The sequence below is a fragment of the Camponotus vicinus genome, unplaced genomic scaffold (genome assembly GCF_025532165.1).
Source record: "Camponotus vicinus isolate PSW18456_S1 unplaced genomic scaffold, iyCamVici1.0 SCAF_4, whole genome shotgun sequence".
Taxonomy (NCBI): domain Eukaryota; kingdom Metazoa; phylum Arthropoda; class Insecta; order Hymenoptera; family Formicidae; genus Camponotus; species Camponotus vicinus.
In genome coordinates, this window is record NW_028141976.1 from 22290922 (window position 1) to 22312574 (window position 21653).

The following is a 21653-nucleotide window of genomic DNA, read 5'->3' on the forward strand; positions in this document are numbered from 1 at the left end:
ATAATATTTTGTATGATGTGTTCTCCGTGCATTATCACGTCATTCTTGGAAGCTGCAAGAATCTTAGCAATAATTCCGACACCATCCTACAGTCACCAAGTTAGCTATCAATCATTATGGACTGCCCTAAGCCGACGAGGACACAAACTTGTTATTCTAACAACGGATCCAGTTAATGATCCTAACATCACAAATTTAACAGAAGTCGATTTCCATTACAACTATAGACTACTGAAAGATGCAAATCACGTAAAAATGATGGAGCATGATACATGGATAAATATAGAACGTAATTTGATGTTTAATTTAGGCAATAAATTGATAGAGAATGTCTATAAACATTCAAAAGTACGTAAAATGTATGCACCAGATAGTAACCAAAAGTTTGATGGAGTAATTGTAGAAGTTTTTAAAACACCTGGTCTCTATGCGTTGGCGCACAGATTTAATGCACCTCTTATAGGTAAGTGTAGTGAAAAAATTATATAACATATACATATATTATTAATCATTCCTTACATGTTCATCTTTAACAGCAGATTATTTGGAATTTATTTAAATTAAATTTTTCTTAACGAAAATATTAAGAAAGTTCATAAATCAATAAAATTTTACAATATTTATTCTTTTTTAATTAATACAATATATCTCTATTATCAGTTTGACTTAATTAATGTAAATACTTATTCTTAATTTTTTCGTCTTTATTATGAATTATACTGGATTCGAAGACAATTTATATGCAAATAATTAGCTTAATTACCTTTATATATCGTGAATGTAAGCGATGTGTTTATAATATTATTTTGCACAGATTTTTAAATTCGGAAATTCTTTTAATTTTAACAATCATTTACATAATGCATTGCATGAATTTATTTATAGGTATATCATCACTAGGATTGTATAGTCATATTTATTATCTTCTTGGTGCACCCGTTTTGCCATCACATCCTTCAAATTGGGAAATGGAAAGAGTTACCGGTTTTAATCTATCATTGTGGCAGCGGTTAAAAAATTTTATTGAACAGTGGCATCAGATATATTGCGTGTTGAATCATTTCTTTCCTCAGCAGCAAGCAATAGCAGAAAAATATCTCGGAAAGAATATACCAAACATAATTGACATGGAGAGAAATATTAGTATTATACTTTATCATCAACAAGAAGCTCTCTCCTTTATAAGACCGAAAACACCTAATGTTATAGAATTTGGAAATTCTCATGTTTCAAAAAATCCTCCAGCTTTACCGAAAGTAATCATTACCTTCAACAGATATTAAATTTTTATTATTGGAATTACAATCATTATTTAATATATATATTAGAAATTATTATTTATATACATTTAATTTATTTTTATATCTAATATCTATTACTCTCTCTTTTAGTACATACTATTTTTTCTAAAATATAAATATTATTGATAATTTTACTTTATTTCAGAACTTGAATAAATTTCTAGTAGATGCACCAAATGGATTTATTTACATGAGTCTGGGTACTAATGTTCATATGTCACATTTTTCCAAGCACGTGTTAAACGCATTTTGTGATATTTTTGCAAGTTTGTCAATAAAAGTTGTGTGGAAATTGGATGAAGAATTAACAAATAAATCAGACAATATTTATACTGCTAAATGGCTTCCTCAACAGAGCCTTCTTGGTAAATCTATGACAAAAAATGTCATAATTAAAAATTAAATAGAAATTAATGGAAATATATTCTCTTATTTATATATGTAGTCATTAGTCATATATTTTGTATGTTCTTTGCGTTTTTAGCTCATCCAAAAATTAGATTGTTTATATATCAAGGTGGACTTCAAAGCACGGAAGAAGCTGTTTATAACGCTGTACCACTTATAGGATTACCAATTCTGGCAGATCAATATACGAATGTTAATAAAATTGTATCTCTCGGTGTTGCAAAATATCTAAATTATCGAAATATTTCAAGAGAAATTGTAAATTCATCCATAACAGATATTTTAAACGATAAAAGGTAATATCCTTTGTACCTACAATGTTTCTTATACAATATATTCATAGAAATCTAATTATTGTCCAGCACTAACATTTAGACCTTTACATAATTAGAATCAAAATTTAATTGTAGATTAATATATATTTTTTTAAAAGATACTACAATTCTTTTTCTAGATATAAAGAAAGAATGCTTAAACTTAAAGCAATAAATGAAGATAAACCTTTCAATTTATTGGAAAATGCCGTTTGGTGGATCGAATTTGTAATTCGTCATAAGGGTGTTCCTCATCTTCGTAGCAGTATTGCATATGATCCTTGGTATCAAAAATATGATATGGACATTATAGCAATTTTATCAATTATCACATTTATAATATTATTGTGCACATTATTAATAATCTATAAATCGTTAAAATCAATATTTAGTCGAAATACGCATAAGCAATTTATGAATATTACAAAAAAAATTAATTGATTTTTTTTACATTTCTCATATATAGCATAATTATATTTTGTACATATAATCCTATTTTCTTATAAAGAAGTTAAAAAATATCAAAGAGGTCTAACATCTATTCATGTTTCAAACGTATTTATTTATTTGAGAAATTTAAAATTATATTTTATTATAATGCAAATATAATCAGAAATAATATATTCGAGAAATTCCAAAATCTTAATTATTTAAGCCTTAATTATTTAACTAAAAACAAAGTAATAAAAAAAATAAACATATCCAAAGAAAGATTTTGTTGGCATTTACAAAACAAACTAGAATAGCCTAAACAACCTAGTTATTTTAGCTATTCTTCACATACTCTGTGCTATGCATCATAGTGATACTGTCGTTATGAGCAATTTAATTATCAGCTATTTTTTTTATATTCGCTTTGTCACATTTTCGGTTGTTATTTTTTTTGTTTAAGTTGCGAGGGTAATTTACGCTCTGGATCGCGCGCGATATATTGTCGATAATGTGACGATCCTATCACGGGTGGCGCTCGTGAGCTTCCGCGCCTGAAACCTCCCCTTTTTATCTTATCATACTTTTACTTTTCTCATGTTATTATTACGCTCTCTCTATGTGTGTGCCGATTATTAGCGTGGCTCACATTCCGGACATTATAACCGAAATAATAAAATAATAATATCAAAGTTCATTGTTCACGTTGGATCTGTTTTATCAATCACAAAACCACATATATATAGCACTTAGTATCTAAATATAAGAGACAAAAATTTCTAAAAGTATTAAAGGAAGAGAAATACATGTTATTTAGAATTGATCTCTTCTAGGACAATTGTTATTCCGATGCTATATAAATAATAAAATCAGCGAGGTAAGCGTACTTCGGTAAAACATTAACTTTTATACAGTTATTAATTTTTTACATTCAGCTGAAGAAATAGTCAAATAATTCTTTAATTGACTTGCCGAACATCTTGCCAAACAACTTTTGATATGTCACGCGAGTTTTCTTAGATATCTAGCAATAAAAAATATAATCTTAGGCATTTTTTCTTTGTGACTTTAAATGTATAAATTATAAGACAGATCTTGTGACCAGTTTTTTGTTTAAATTAATTTTATTATAAAATTTTAAATCTTATCTTTTGAACTTACATAATTCACTATAATATGTGTTAGTTTTCAGGTGATTTTTCTAGTCACAATTTTCATCAATTTTTATTATCTTTTAAATGAAATTTTTTATAAAATTATATAAATTTGATAGATAATGCAATAAATGTTAATAGTTGCAAAAAAATAGAAATTTGATTCTATGTACTATTATATTTAAAAGTTATCTATAATTAGAAACTTATAAAAGGAAATAATATTGTTTATAACAGATTGTTTGTGTGCGATATTCTTGAAAATAACTATTCGATCATTACATATAAACACGTTTATGACTTTAAAGTAATTTTAACATTTATTTTCTCTTAGTTCTATTTATTAACTCGTAGATTATTTTCATTTTGATTCAACCATTATTTTGATCGATATAATGGAAAATATTTCATTTGTAAGAATAATTTTGGACAAAATATTTAAAATTTACTGATAAAATAACATGATTTAGTAATATTATCAATTAACCAATAATTAGCTACGAAATAAATGAGTTAGCATATTTTCCAGATGTGTACTCGGGAGAGATATTAAAAATTCTAATATTAAATTAATTTACTCATGCTTACTCATGGTCACTATAGTATGCCTCTCTATTTGTCTTAATTTTGATATAGGTGTTTTTTACCTCTAACTTTTCTCTTCTATCTCATTTTTCGAGGAAAATGTAATACATTTTTTATCACCCTATCATAAACCGGCCATATAAAACGACAATTTTGAATTCTGTGTATCAAGAAATAAGATAGACTTAATTAATATACTTAATTTAGCATAAATTTTTATTATCTTAGTATGTAGGTATATAAATTTGAACGTTTCTCTCGAAGTCATAATTATGATATGTTGATTAACTTGTTTTTAGTGGAGTTGCATCAATAGTCTTTAAAAACAATTGTTCCGTATTATTGCGATAGTCTGAAGCGAGATTTCACTTTCTTGCGGTCGAAGGAAAAACAGTCCACGCGGTCAAGTAGAGAAATAGTGTGACAGATGAAGATGACGAGAAATAAAAGAAACAAATCTCCACAGTTTCGGTCCATCGATTTTGCGAGTTTTTCATTTGCCACGATCTATAAGATACGCATGCGCAACACATATACTATTGTTTTCAAATCAATTTCACTTTCCGATCAGTCACGTAACAATAGCAAGAATATGTTTTTTTATTTCTGATTGATATATAATTTATAATACGTAAGGACATTTAATGCTTAGGAAATTTTTGCATCGAATTTCTGCTGTCGTATAGCCGACAAGTTTGCTAAAAGTCTGTAAACCATTAGATAATATTATTATATCTAGTGAAAATTCTTTCGTATATAAGCAATACTAATATATAAAGTATTTTAGTATGTATAAAATTTTTTAATATGTCCTACATTTTTAAATGCCAAATTAATTACTTGCATCTTAATCGCACGTAATCTCATGTTACATAATGTTTGCTTTGATAATCGAATATTTTGAATATATTTTATAAAATTTTACATATATTTGTAAAATTTAAATATATTTTATCACGCAGATGTAAATCACAAATCATATACTTGCTATTACGAACTGAGATATGCAAATTTATAAAAAAACTTCGCGTTATCCATTATTTCTAATATCAAAAAAGAAAGTAATCTGCAGCAAATGCATTATCTATAGACCCATATGTTAAATATGTGTTTCTGATAATATTTAGACATGTTTGAGCAGCTATTGTCAAAGCAATGATAATCATATCTTATATGTACATGTCATTATTTATTATAAAATAAATAAGCATGTATACTTTATTCTCGATAAAATACGAAATGGAATATAAATAACAACAGACATTTATTACAATAGCAAGTCAATAGTTTTTACATTTCCGTTCGATGGTTATATGTAAAATTATATTTTATTATGTTTTGTTGTCAACAAAGAAATGGGACCAATTACCAAAACGATATTTTGTATGATGTGTTTTCCGTGCATTATCACGCCGTTCTTGGAAGCTGCAAGAATCTTAGCAATAATTCCGTCACCATCCTGCAGTCACCAAGTTAGCTTTCAATCATTGTGGACTGCTCTAATCCGACGAGGACACAAACTTGTTGTTCTAACAACGGATCCAGTTAATGATCCTAACATCACAAATTTAACAGAAGTCGATTTCCATTACAACTATAGACTACTGAAAGATGCAAATCACGTAAAAATGATGGAGCATGATACATGGATAAATGTACAACGTAATTTGATGTTTAATGTAGGCAATGAATTGATAGAGGATATCTATAAACATTCAGAAGTACGTAAAATGTATGCACCAGATAGTGACCAAAAGTTTGATGCAATAATTATAGAAGTTACAAAAACACCTGGTCTCTATGCGTTGGGGCACAAATTTAATGCACCTCTTATAGGTAAGTGTAGTGAAAAAATTATATAACATATACATATATTATTAATCATTCCTTACATTTTCATCTTTAACAGCAGATTATTTGGAATTTATTTAAACTAAATTTTTCTTAACGAAAATATTAAGAAAGTTCATAAATCAATAAAATTTTACAATATTTATTCTTTTTTAATTAATACAATATATCTCTATTATCAGTTTGACTTAATTAATGTAAATACTTATTCTTAATTTTTTCGTCTTTATTATGAATTATACTGGATTCGTAAACAATTTATATGCAAATAATTAGCTTAATTACCTTTATATATCCTGAATGTAAACGATGTGTGTATAATATTATTTTGTACAGATGTTTAAATTCAGAAATTCTGTTAATTTTAACAATCACTTACATAACGCATTGCTTGAATTTATTTATAGGTATATCATCACTAGGATTGTATAGTCATATTTATTATCTTCTTGGTGCACCCGTTTTGCCATCACATCCTTCAAATTTGGAAATGGAAAGAGTTACCGGTTTTAATCTATCATTGTGGCAGCGGTTAAAAAATTTTATTGAACAGTGGTATCACATATATTGCGTGTTGAATCATTTCTTTCCTCAACAGCAAGCAATAGCAGAAAAATATCTCGGAAAGAATATACCAAACATAATTGATATGGAGAGAAACATTAGTATTATACTTCATCATCAACAAGAAGTTCTCTCCTTTATAAGACCGAAAATACCTAATGTTATAGTATTTGGAAATTCCCATGTTTCAAAAAATCCTCCAGCTTTACCGAAAGTAATCATTACCTTCAACAGATATTAAATTTTTATTATTGGAATTACAATCATTACTTAATATATATATGTTAGAAATTATTATTTACATACACTTAATTTATTTTTATATCTAATATCTGTTACTCTCTCTTTTAGCATACTATTTTTTCTAAAATATAAATATTATTGATAATTTTACTTTGTTTCAGAACTTGAATAAATTTCTGGTACATGCACCAAATGGATTTATTTACATCAGTCTGGGTACTAATGTCCATATGTCACATTTTTCCAAGCACGTGTTAAACGCATTTTGTGATATTTTTGCAAGTTTGTCAATAAAAGTTGTGTGGAAATTGGATGAAGAATTAACAAATAAATCAGACAATATTTATACTGCTAAATGGCTTCCTCAACAGAGCCTTCTTGGTAAATCTATGACAAAAAATGTCATAATTAAAAATTAAAGAAGTTAATGGAAATATATTCTCTCACTTATATATGTAGTCATTAGTCATATATTTTGTATGTTCTTTGCGTTTTTAGCTCATCCAAAAATTAGATTGTTTATATATCAAGGTGGACTTCAAAGCACGGAAGAAGCTGTTTATAACGCTGTACCACTTATAGGATTACCAATTCTGGCAGATCAATATACGAATGTTAATAAAATGGTATCTCTCGGGGTTGCAAAATATCTAAATTATCGAAATATTTCAAGAGAAATTGTAAATTCATCCATAACAGATATTTTAAACGATAAAAGGTAATATCCTTTGTCCAAAATGTTTTTTATACAATATATTCATAGAAATCTAATTATTGTCCAGCACTAACATTTAGACCTTTACATAATTAGAATCAAAATTTAATTGTAGATTAATATATATTTTTTTAAAAGATACTACAATTCTTTTTCTAGATATAAAGAAAGAATGCTTAAACTTAAAGCAATAAATGAAGATAAACCTTTCAATTTATTGGAAAATGCCGTTTGGTGGATCGAATTTGTAATTCGTCATAAGGGTGTTCCTCATCTTCGTAGCAGTATTGCATATGATCCTTGGTATCAAAAATATGATATGGACATAATAGTAATTTTATCAATTACCACATTTCTAATATTATTTTGCACATTATTAATTATCTATAAATCGTTAAAATCAATATTTAATCGAAATACGAATAAGCAATTTATGAACATTACAAAAAAAATTAATTGATTTTTTTACATTTTTCATATATAGCATAATTATATTTTGTACATATAATCCTATTTTCTTATAAAGAAGTTGAAAAATATCAAAAGCGTCTAACATCTATTCATGTTTCATATGTATTTATTTATTTGAGAAATTTAAAATTATATTTTGTTATAATGCAAATATAATCAGAAATGATTTACTCGAGAGATTTCAAAATCTTAATTATTTAAAACTGAAAATAAAATACTATAAAAAATAAACATATGTGAAGAAAGGAATTTATTGATACACTCACAAAATGATCAGGTTACTTCAAATATTCCTTACATATTGCGCTATGTATGATGGTATTTAAGTTATATCAATTGGATAGGTTTTTTAAAATATATCATTTTTATATTATCATACATTTTTAAATAATTTTAATAATATATCATCTTTGATTAATATATCAAAATTGGTAAAAATCTGATAATTTTAAAAAACTTGGTACAAAAATATATAAGCGAAATAAGATAGTAAAAATATTACATATATATATGTGTGTGTGTGTGTGTGTGTGTGTGTGTGTGTGTGTAATACTATATTGTGTGTGTGTGTGTGTGTGTGTGTGTGTGTGTGTGTGTGTGTGTGTGTGTGTGTGTGTGTGTGTCTATATATATATATATATATATATATATATATATATATATATATACACATATATACATATATATACATATAATATTCTTATTATCTTATTTCCCATTACATATTTTTAGAGATAAATATAATAAAAATATAACTGTGAAAGAATTTTGTTTTTCTTTATTTGAGGCTTAATTATTATCTGATTAATTATCATATCAGATTAATTACAGTTCATGTATGTATTCTTTGCGTACAGAACTGAAATTGTTGTAATCTATTTCTATCTTTCTATATATGCTTTATCATAAGTTCTTATGTTTATACACTATATAAAAAAAAAAAATAAAATTACAAACAGTCATCTATATTGTCAGTATAAAAACTATTTTTAAGTTTAATTAGTTCTTGACATACTTGCTCTTTAACTTTGACTTTATATTGCTCACTTTGATGAGTTACTCACGTTTTCTATCTCACTACAATTTCTATCACACATCGGAATTATGCATGAAGGAGAAAAGGTAGATACCATGAGACGAGGAAAGACCACTAGCTCCTGTATCTTACGAAGTATGTTGCCTGAAGGATGGGAAGATTCGAAGAGGCGGGTGCAGCTATCTCAAAAAAGTACCCTATTACGAAGGCACCGTTCGAGATGCTCGAGACCTCGTCTTTTTCTTACAAAGAATGTAGAGTGCGATAAAACGGCGTTCGGAAAAGAGCGACGGATAACAGAGGCGAACAGAGTCATATATGTTTATGACATAGCTACATCAGGATAAAATAAAGTAACTTTCATGATATATGCATTTGATCTGAAATCAGTTTTCATTTAATGTTTTATTGTTGTGCTGGTAACATTTATATAATATTTATTTATAGGTGAAGTTTAATAATATTTATTTAATGGTTCAAGTCAAGCGTGATATTAAAATGTCCAAAAACGTAATTGTGCAAATAAAATATTAATAATAACTGTATCGTTACTTTTGTATTGACAAGTTGATAGACATATATGTATTATAATTTATAAAAAATGTAGGGCATATAATTTTTTCGTTGAAGAGATATCGAACTATATTTCAGTATTTAACATTTTAATATTTAATGTTTCAGTATAAACAATATTTGAAAATATAATTATATAGAAATATTAGAAGCTCACAGATATTAATAATTAATTTTTTTTCTACATGGAAATAGTGTATTAAGTATTAAAACGTAATACAATAAATTTTATAATCACATATTTACGAATGAAACGATACTTCAGCAAACTAGTAAATATGCGAGAGACTTCCTATTTCATGTAATCGTATAATTCGAGATTCCATAGTATATGCCATGGTAGAGAAAGTCGTAGATACCGTGGGATAGTTTTCTACACAGCGACACAAATTGCAACGCTTTACGCCTGATGAGATCGCATAAAGTCAGCGCAGATCGATATCGTCTTAAGAAATACAGCACCCCGAACCGCTTTCCTTCGAATCCAATTAAGCTTAAAGGGCTTTCAACGTGTCCATTCCGGAAATTATGCCACGGTAATTTCTTTCAGCACTTAAGTCGCGCGTTTATCGTTTAATTTGTATAGTTAAATAGCCGCGTGCTACATATATATATATATTTGTCTTTTTCTTTTGTGAATATGTTTGTTTCCTTAAAAAATATTTTTTTCTGTCCGCGACAGCAATTCTGCGCGTAACTTAAATTTTATATTTAATTTCATTATATGATTTATTATAGATATTGTATCATTTTTCTAATACTAATTGAAAGATTTCTATATACACAATCTAATGGCACAGCGAGTTCTGTTAGTTTTTACGAATACATTAACGTTATGTTTAATTTCGTGTTACCACTTCACTGACTCGAAAAGGAATTTAGATAGTGCTTCGGTCGAATAGTAGCTCGTTTACGAGTTCGACCGCAATCTCCGTAGCAGAAGAATAGGCGTAGTTAGATGTTGGTCGATCAATTGTGTCCCCGCGCAATTGTATCCTGTGCGTTCTCCAGCGTGCCATACGCAGCGAAACAATTAAAATTGCTTTTGTACCCTGTAACAGCCTCGCAAATTAGCCGTGGGAAGTCAAAGGGCGTCTCTCAGACGCGATGAAAGTAACGGCGCGCCAATTCGCAACGTGCTGACCTCGAACAAAACTGCAACCCACTACTGCTTGCGGTTTCCGGAAGTGCCGAGTTCACCCACCCGCACATACCGCTTATATCGCAGCAGTACTCAGACGCCTCTCTGCAACTACTATTATCTCTTCTAAACGATTTGTTCGATACGGACTAACGCGCTGATAGTCGTACAAGCGAGATTAGTCGCGGTCCAGCAACTTTGGATCGCGTAGTCTGGTGAGATTTTATGCATCAACGATGTATGTACGTGCAAAGCGAAACGGACAGAAATGTAATATCTTTGAACTAGTCGCCTCGTTATGGTGTGTGTAAATCGGCCATGTCGCGTCAACGAGCATTTCGTTATATGCATATTAAAATGTGCATGATATCTATTTAATAGACTCGTCTTGGCACTTGAACGAAAAAGAATGAAAAAAGAAGACTTTGAGTTATGACGAACGGTGTAGAAAATAAAGTTTGCGCTTGTAGTTTGTGTAAATTCTGCAAATCTTTGATAATATATATATGTACAGATTGTTTGATGAATAATCTCTCGTGGACATGTAGCACAGGTAAAAATAATATAAGTTCCTATAACATTTTTTCTATAACGAGAATTTTTTCTTGATCGAGATATATCTCTAAAGTTAAGATTTGAGAAGCATTTCTTTTAAATAATTTTTATATCTGTAGATTTTTCTAATAATTATTTTTATATTAAATAAAAGTCTATTTTTATAGTAAGTAAAGGTTTTAAAATAAGAGCATAATAGAAGATTTCTTGATATCACGTTAGACAGCCAGGCGCGAATCACCTATAAATCATTTAGCTTACACAACTTTGCAAGCAGTAGGTTTCTTTTATTTTTTATTTTAAATATATTTTTTAAATTCTCTGAATTTTTTTCTAAAAAAAGGACACTTGTTTAAGTGTATTTAGTTCATTTCAAAATTAATTGTTTTTTTTAGAAAAATACTAAATAATGATAACAAAATGATGATGGTAAAAAATGCGTTGTAGAAAAGAATTTTGTAGGAAATTGTGGGGTTACTTTTACCTGCTCTACATGCTCACAAGAAATTGCCTACCGAACACTCTCATATATATGTATACAAAGAAAAAAGTAACTATAGAAAACGGAAGTATGCGTCGAAAACGGTATTGGTGAGAAAACGTCGCGGTTAGTTCGCTTCTCTCTATGGCATTTCGCAACGAAGAACGGGTCGCGGGTAGACGTTTATTTCCATGCGTTTATTTCCATTCAGCCCGGTTGCCGTCGCGAAGAACCGACACAGAGGAAGTGAGGGTCGCATTTGTACGTTAAGCCGCATTTGCACGTTGCCAAGCTCCCCCAAACTACTCCGGACATTGTTTGCCGTTCTGGCGGGGCCGGAATGGAGAGTAAACGGGGGATACCTAGAAGCTGAGAGACACGTACACAACGAGCGGCGAACCGAGATGGAGAAAAGCGAAGGGAAGGGGAGCTCGCAATTCCCGGATCCACGAATTCGATCCGCTCCACGGAACAGAAGCAGCTTGCAAAACTTGCGAAACTGCTACGCGACACGAGAGGCTGTTATTATGCGACACCAACGCAAACTCTGGTAGTCGGATAGGAGAAGTACGCATGACTCGCTGGACACGTCAAGCAGATCTTGGACACTAGGTACTTATTTTGGGCAGATATGTTGGCATTGTAACAGCGAGAAAAGACGCTTAAAGGATAGAAATACAAATTTACAACCCTTTTGCATGTATAGATACATGTTAATCGAAAGAATCAACGGTTGTTCGAGCTTGATTAATTTATATATGCAAATTATGAAGGTAATGCGATGAAATTTTGAGCGAAACCTACTTCTTATAAGAATATTTGCAGCCTTTACCGAGAAATGTTAATAATGTAAAATGCCTCCACGAAGCAGACCTCGATGAGTTGTTATGCGTCGTAATAAAGTGGCCTAAATAAACTAGAAAGTGATTGTAAAACTATAAGAAATAATGTATTTTTTCCTCATCGACTTGGGTGATTAGAGCGAGCAATATATTATTGCGCTCTACTAAACTTTACTTTCCGGGAAATTTAGTTTTCTCTTATTTTGCTTTTAACTCGCCTTGTAAAAGTATATATTAATTAATTAACACGTTCTTTACTAACTTCAAAGCTTTTTATATTCTACCATCAAGACCAATCAAAGGCTAATATGTAACTTCCATATTTTATAACAATTTACAATAATTTCTAGAACGAAAAGCAACTCAATTTTATTATGTCTTACCCTGCAATTCTTATATTAATTAGATATTTTATTAATTATATATAAGCATTCTTTATTATTTAATATATTTTTAAGCAGTATAATTTTTCTAATAACAAATAATTCTCAATATTTTAATGGAAATAAATGATTATTTATTTAATCATATTCTTAATATAACATTTTTTTAATTTACAGTTTTAATATATTTTTTCAATAATTTTTCTCTTAATAGGACTTAATAGTGTTAAAGTAAAATAAAATATCATAAATAGCTATTAAAATAATAGCTTCGCTATTTACATCGTTGTGATATTTAAGAAGAAAATGTCCGAATTGACTCGATAACTCAAGGTAATGATACATAAATTGATTTAACCTTATAGCCCTGACGACATGATAATGATGTGCATGTATATATAGAGTGTATTAGAAGTTCCATACATTTTTTTTAATATAAAATAGAATCTAAATTAATTAAGAAACAACGGCATACATGGTTATGTGTAATGCTTCAATATTTAAGAATTTTATTTCTATTTTCAGAAAGATAAATAGATAATATAATAGTTTGAAATAAATTTTTTACATATTTGGTTTTAAAAATAGATAATATAATATTTAATAATTAGAGATTTGGCTCAAGTAATCAAAAAATTAAAAAGAAAATGGCATAAGAGCCAACGCGCGGTAGTTGGAGCGCAGAGAAGCAACACCACTTCTTTCTTTTTTCAATATTAGTTTATTAAAAAACACATTATAATAACAAAAAGCGAACGTTTCGGATCTTTTGATCCTTCTTCAGCGCGATGTTAACAATATATATTACAGATAGTGACGCGTTACATTAAACGAATTTGTTTTCGACGCGTAGGTGACGCTAAATTACATCCCGCGGAGGTCTAGTAAGCGCTCTGCTTCCAACAATCAATTAAATATACTATAGTTATGCTATGCGACGTCACAGCAGATCAGATTCCGCGCTTTTTACAATTAATAATATAGTATGCCGCTGTGCGCCTCATGTCGATTCGAGATTCGATGACGAACTGTCAGTATGATATGTGAATATGACTGTGAATATAATATTTATAATATAATATTTTTACTCCAATCTATTTCAAATGTACATATTTTACTTTAATAAAATTTATTTTAATATTTACTTATTAATTTATTTAAAAAAATGTTAAAAAGAATAAAAAGTATCCAATTACAAATATTTGATATAATGAAAATGATTTCAAATTTGTTTAATAGTTAATTGTTGAAAGTAAATGCCTCGTGATACTGTAAATTTACGGTGACACCGTATATATCGACAATGTATATGTCAATATCATAGGCGCCGAATACATTAGAATGTCTGCCTTGGAGATAGACAGTGGTCTATACACCGCATATGACGAATTCTGAATGACATTTACATTGGTCACTTTAGTTGAAAATAGCAACATAAACATTTATTTATATCATACTGTTGTCCAGCGATAAAGTAAAATATAAATATGATAAAAAAGCAATTTATAGATAAATGCGAATCGATTTAATCTGAGATGATTAAAATCTTATCAAATACTGATTGATACACATTGATACCAACAAGTAATATGCAACAATAAATACCTTTGTATTGATAAAATTGTTATCAATGTTATTCTTGATCTGATTATTTCTAATAATTAAAAAATATTTATTTGTTTTAAAGAACGATGATCACATTGAAAAAACTTGAAAATACTTTACAATTATTTGCAAATCTTTACTTTCATATATATATTTTTCTTAATATTATATAAAAATTCACACTTTAAAAAAAATATAAATATAAATTAGTTTAAAATATAAATTAGGTGATGTTGCAAGATAAAATATATGCGAATTATATATTAATAAAACTATTCATACATTTCTTATATAAATTTTATTTAACAATTATACTTATATTACCTCTTATATTATTTGTAATTATTTAAATGCTAAAATTCACAATTTTAATCGTTTTTCTATCATAAGACTACATATATATATAGGAAATGAATTGTTTTCTGTTATGTGTTCGGCGATCAGATCGATATATATATATATATATATATATATATATATATATATATATATATATGTATTGTTTTACTGCATTCGTGTTTATTAAACTATAAGTTTATAAAGCAAAAGTAAACATCTCTCACGTCAAACTTTTACAGGGAAAGCATCTTCCGTGTTCTAAGTCCCCGATCGATACTTCCCTTGAGGTGCTTCTCTCGCTGTTGCTACGGCTATTATTACGGTAGCAACAAAAACGGGATACATGGATGAAAGTTGATCGCTATCGGGTATTACTTCCGCATCCATATATTCATCATGTTCTTTTGCGCGATGCATTATATATAGAAGATAGCCTTCACAAAAAAGAAATTCGTTTTTATATTCATCAGTTTTGTAAATTCATGCTTTACATTTGTGCTCTCTAGATACATACATAATAGGATAGATTGTAAGTATGAATTAATTATAGTTATTTCTATTTCGTATATCGAAAAGAGTATTTTAAAAGTATGAAGTATGAATACGCTAAATTGCAATTTATCAATGATATTACAAATCGCTATAAGCGATGCTAACATCCTTTGCATTGAATATATTATTATTATATAATTCATGGTATATATACACACACATACACACTTTACGCGGTAGACATTACAAGTTTACCCAAACATCAAAGATCAAATTTAATTTATAATCCATATATAATTATCTAACAAATCTTGTTATATTAAACCGCATACATATACAGTAAGATTAACACGATAATATATATTATAATTTTTATACATATTTTTATAGAAAAAAAGAAAGAGAGAGAATTATTATTATATTCTTTCCCTTTCAACACACAGATATTGCAAATTAATTAATATATATTTATATATTGAGTTATTTATGTATATTATATCAAACCGTAGTAGTGATATTATTCGTTTTTAATATCCACTGTCTTTAGTGAGGGAATAAGTTCGATATTGAACGGAAACTCGCAACGCAATACTTCTATTCGCTCGACAGAAATAAATATACTTCCAATATTCTACCCTTTGTATCCGGCACGATTAAGAGCACCCATTTAATAACTGCACGATGAAAACTTGGAAAGATTGCCCTTCGAATTGTAAAGATTAATAATGATCGATATCCATCCAGATTCTCGAAGGAACTGGGATATGAGCGCGAAAAAGAGGAAAGAATGAACGTGGGTAAGACGAGTTACGACTCGACGGAGCCACTCAGAAAGTAATTTGCTCGATGCTCGAATGAACAGGAGGAATCGTGCGTTCACAGAAGGTGAGAAGCGAAAGGAAGGAGGAGGCGAGAAAAAGAAGGTGGGAAGAATGAAAAACTGCAGGAAGAGGTTGAATTCCACGCGTAAATAGGGAGAAAGTCGGTGACGACTGCTGCAAAGAGAGAAAATGCAAAATGGCTCTGTAGGATGTACCAATAAAAGCGCACTGCCGCATACTTCCACCCCCTCATCTCATTGTAACTCCTTCATTTCCAAAGTAAATGAAGACGCGCCCTCAATTGAATGCATCGCTGCGAAAACATAAACAGTCGGCATAGAAGGAGCACGAGAAGGAAAGGCGCTTGGAAAGATTTTTCCTTTCCTTGTAACATCACCATATAAAATGAAAAATAGGCGAAAATGTTCTATTAGAAACAGCCAAAGCTATTAGTAAGCTTATAAGTATTTTATGCTCATACACATGTTCTGCATTCATACTTAATATTTCCTTTCATTAAGCTTTCCTCTAGATAGAAAAAACAAAATTTTGAAGTTACATTTAATTATATGGTTAAAAGTTAAATTGCGCTTTAGAATGTAAAATATGAATATATACATAATTAATCAAATAAAATTAATTTAAAATTCGTTCTTAGTTTATACGTACGCGCGCGTGTGATGTGTGTGATGTGTATGTGTGTATATGTGCGTAAAAAACAAAGCTCAAACAATTTTTTGTCAATGTAATTTTGTTGCGAGATATCATATATGCTTCTAAGTTTTGCGTTACATTCTGTTCCACGCCTGCATGATTTTCACAATGAATATTAATTATCAAAATTCTCACGGAACTTCAGTAGAATCCGCCTCACTGCACAGACACAACATGCGTTGACACGGCGGCGCGTGGAATAATCACGTAAATGTCATTATGCTAGAGAAACTTTGCGTCTAGAATAATAAGGGAGTATAAATGCAAATGAAAATTATGAAAATGAGTCATTAAGCATGCATCATTCTCATACGAAGTTGAATCATATTGAGAATTCTCATGATCCGCAATATTGCGGATTCCTTTTATAACGATATTTTAAATAATTACCACACACATTTGAAAAAAGAATAGACAGCACGATTGCTATCCGCGAAACGACTCTGAAAATCATCTCGTTAGAAACACCTGTATATTATCCATTTCAATATCGTGCAATAAATTTCGTTTTCGTATAGTCTCCCTCTTTTTTTCACGCAATCAAGCTGCTGTTAACGCGCGAGCATTATGGACGTATAATCGTAGAAAATCGTCGAGTCTGAGAGGTTCTGTCAAGTGTTCAGCAAATACGACCACGCGTTTGCAGCTATCTTAGGGGAAAATTTGATTACTCTTCTCTCGTGTCGGCTGGTGAACTAGATTGACGTAAATCTCTCTTCTATCCTTTTGCTCGTGTCTCATTCGCAGCACGACGACTTATGAAAAATCCACGAGATCTTATGACAGCTTTATCAGTCAGTGAAGCATACCCTGGCATTCACCGCTGAGAATTTCCGTAAGATTGTTATTTTGAACTTTGTTTCTCGATAGTATAAATTATATGTATACATTCCCTCAAGGAATTAAACATAATTTATTGGAAAGTTGTATAATTATTTTATGAGATAACTCTCTCTCTCTCTCTCTCTCTCTCTCTCTCTCTCTGTTTCTGTTAAATTGTTATATCAAAGCAATTAATTTACATTAAATATTAAATTAAAAGTGACTCAATATGTTTGCCGTTATAGTTATGTTATCGTTGCCTTCTAGAGTGCTGAATTGGTTTGTTTGTTTCAAAGTAGCAGTTTGCATTACATTGTATTGTATAAAGTTTGTATCGCAGAAACAGCACATATTACTAATATTAAGCGTGTAGTTATAAGTTCGTCATAAAGCGTTAACTCTTGACGATATCGCGTCGAATAGTTTATACTGCAATGACATACTGGTAGCTATGAAAGTATATACTACGATGCAACATGTAGGCACATATATATACTCGCCGATGGAGCAGTAAATATTCTTTCTCATGCATTATGTAAACGCAGAGTATCTTGTTTCCTGCGTTACTGCACGCCCAAGAGACCTCGATTCTTTATGAGTGCTTTTTCTTTTGTTTATATAGCGGGCTCGGTACACCCCCGCTACGACGATACATCGACGACGCGGTGCATGTGTGCGAACTGTTGTTAGTGCATCTGTAAAGCTCTCATGATGGAATATAAGAAATTTCACTTTGAGAACGCAAACCTAGTGGCATCGATATTATCTTGGTTGTCAAAAATGCATTCTAAATAGAAATTTTCGTAAAAACGTAGTAAAAATAAGACAATAAAATTATTTATTTATTTTCTTTCTTTTCAACAGTTCTTATTCAATATCGATAAGAGATGGAAGAAAAAAAAGATTTTTATAACGCTCTTCGAAAAATATTATTACACTGTTATGTCATTTATAATTAGTAAACTCAAATTAATTAATTAACTTGTTTTTAAATATTTAACAGAAATGACAATACGATATTGATGTTTTCGAATCTGTTTCCGATATGCAGTAAACACAAGTCCGTTGAAACAACATGAATCGAGGCATAAAAAATCGATAAAGCGAACATTCATATTCCCCAGCAAGGTGCATTCTAACTCATTGCATTCTAACTCATTCGCGAAGTGAAAATCGCAAAAATAAAAATTCACGAATCTAATCGATTTTTTTCTTATGCAACAATGCAACATTATTTATGAATAAATAACGAACGAGATAAATATTTCTGAATGCAAAGGATTAAATTTTTAATTTCGAGTACATTTTTTATAATCTTGCTTCCGCCTTCTTTTCCGCTGAGATCTTCGTCGTTTCTCTCATGCGTAACATCAAACGCAACTTCTTGCTATTTGGTATTCGAATTGCACCTCCGGCACCTCAGTCAAAATTTCTTGCACGTATATCGCCAGATATTCATCTCGCTGATATTCAGCACCAAATATCACCCATGCCTTTTATGCAAAACATCAAATTTCATTGAAACCACAGGAAACTAGGCTGACTAAACGCGGGAAGAAACATGTCCGATCACGTGCACTGCCTTTAAAAAATGTAAACAGAAAATATTATTCTCATACTTTCCGATATTATATGTGTCATGCTGCAAGTATTTTTATACATTTCTTCTAAACACGCATATTTTGAATGCAATCACATTTATTGGTAATAACTTTTTATAATTAATGCAAAAGTGTTTTCTTGCATTCCTATTCAGTTTTCGAGTAATTTACGATCAGTATCAACAGTGTATCATAAATCTTTCTATAATATATTTTTTATTTGCATAAATTGTAACATATACTATTGTAAACGTATTCAAATTTTTGAACAATGCAAATGCCAATGCAAACTTTGATATGCATATAATACATCGCGTGCGATGCTGAGCATGAAAAAAATCCTCGTATAAACATATATAACTTTCATTGCGATCTGTTACATTAACGTGCAGTGTTTCTGCATATCATCGTTACAAGGATAATGCGTGTATGCACAACATATGTGTTGTGTGTGTGAAGCTTAATCAATATACAAAACCACGTACAATATAAAATATTACAAAATCATCACTTTCCATTTCTTACTTGATTAGCTTGTTAACTTTCATTAATCAATTCTTATTTAGAATACATAACGAGATATCAGAATAAGTTTTAAATTATAGAAAGAATTATTTTTCAACTGTAACATTGATGAGATTTTACTAAAGTAAGCTTCAAGAAAATATTTAAATCTCATTTATCTCTTTATTTTCAAATATTTATTTTTATTTTCTATATTTAACTTTATATTATTAAAATTGTTTAAAAATTTATTATCAAAAAGTTTATTTTATTAAAATCTTTTAATTAATAATTATATAATTAATGTAAAAATATAAAAACTTGGAAAATAAATTGCATACGATTATATTTTTTTTAAATTCAAGTTGATTGAAAATATCCACACCATAGAAGAATATGATCGAAAAATTACAGAATTTTTAAATGATTATGTATAAAGTGCTTATGTAAAAAGTTGCTTAGTAATTAAAAAGTGCAAATTTTATATTAATTTAAATACAACATTATATTAATTTAAACAACATTGTTCCATTGCACCAAAGTACATTTTACTAATTTTTACTAATGTATTTTAAGTCTTGCACTTGCTATAAATAAAGGAAGCGTTTTTTTCTTATTTAAGCGTATTCAGTTATAAATCATCTATGCAACTCCTGGTTTTCTCGTTGCATCAACGAGAAATATCTTTGTGAGATATACATAAGAGGATGTGAACATGGAAGCGCACTTAACGGATAGCGATTATATATCTTCTTTACATAGACATTGTAACATATTTAACACACATATACATTTTTATTTATTATGATATTAATATGATATTTTTATTTATTATGAATCAATATTTACGATAAAAAGTGAATAATATACAAATTTCATTACAATCAATTTACCACACCTTATATGAATCATAAACGCTCGATAGATTTTGGTTCAACTTATTTGTACTTTCCGATATACATATATATATACAATATATAGAGAAAATATATTATAAAACATTCTTTTTTCCATTAGTCGTTCGTCACATATGAAATTTTATCAGACGTAATGGACGAAAATTTTACTTCTGCCACATAGACAGTCATGGAAATACAATGCGTACCAAACGGAAGTTCGTTGTGTCAGATTCCGGAAAGTGTGAAAGTGCGAGATCCGAAAAATCCATCAGCAAGCAAATGGACAAAAACAGACAAGTATTGGTGACTTCAATGATATTATTCTGAAGGTGCACGATCGGTTTACGCAAAAAGCCGATAATGCTATGTCATATAAATACTATAGTCAATATTAATAAAAAAAATATATAGCTGAAGTAAATTATGTACTACTTTATTTTACTATGATAAGATATTCGATATTTATCTCATAAATGTCATGTAATAATATATATCTAAATGTAAATTTTATTCTATAATACAAGTCAGATTGCAATGAGATTTACAAATAACTCGTTTCGCTCTTGAAATATTGATATAAAAATAAATACAAAGATCCAATCTTTGTTTAAATAATGCAAAAATGATACCCGAAATGTTCAGAATATTTTCCAGAATATTTTCTCACAAGAACTGTTTTTTTAAATCGCAATTACGCATTTTTTAAATCGCAATTGTACAATATAACTTTAATTTATGAAAAGAAATTATGTTTTACATTTATATATACTTTTAAACATTTATTACGACGATGAGTTACAAACTATAAGA

The 21653-nt window shown here is 29.2% G+C and overlaps 1 protein-coding gene across 1 annotated transcript; it reads left to right on the forward strand.

Annotated features, from left to right (window-relative positions):
- On the forward strand, window positions 1–8024 carry LOC145970683 (uncharacterized). The gene is made up of 10 exons (XM_083097551.1): window positions 1–463; window positions 886–1256; window positions 1447–1666; window positions 1786–2005; window positions 2164–2444; window positions 5545–6027; window positions 6450–6820; window positions 7011–7230; window positions 7348–7567; window positions 7724–8024. Exons 1-10 carry the CDS (start codon window positions 13–15, stop codon window positions 8022–8024), a joined length of 3138 nt encoding a protein of 1045 aa, XP_082953677.1. The 5' UTR covers window positions 1–12.
- The last annotated feature ends 13629 nt before the right edge of the window (window positions 8025–21653 follow it).

Coding starts and splice junctions, on each gene's coding strand:
- LOC145970683 (XM_083097551.1), top strand. CDS start 13: ATGATGTGTTCTCCGTGCATTATCACGTCATTCTTGGAAGCTGCAAGA. Junction 2,006..2,163: donor GATATTTTAAACGATAAAAG/GTAATATCCTTT, acceptor TTCTTTTTCTAG/ATATAAAGAAAGAATGCTTA. Junction 7,231..7,347: donor TCCTCAACAGAGCCTTCTTG/GTAAATCTATGA, acceptor TTGCGTTTTTAG/CTCATCCAAAAATTAGATTG.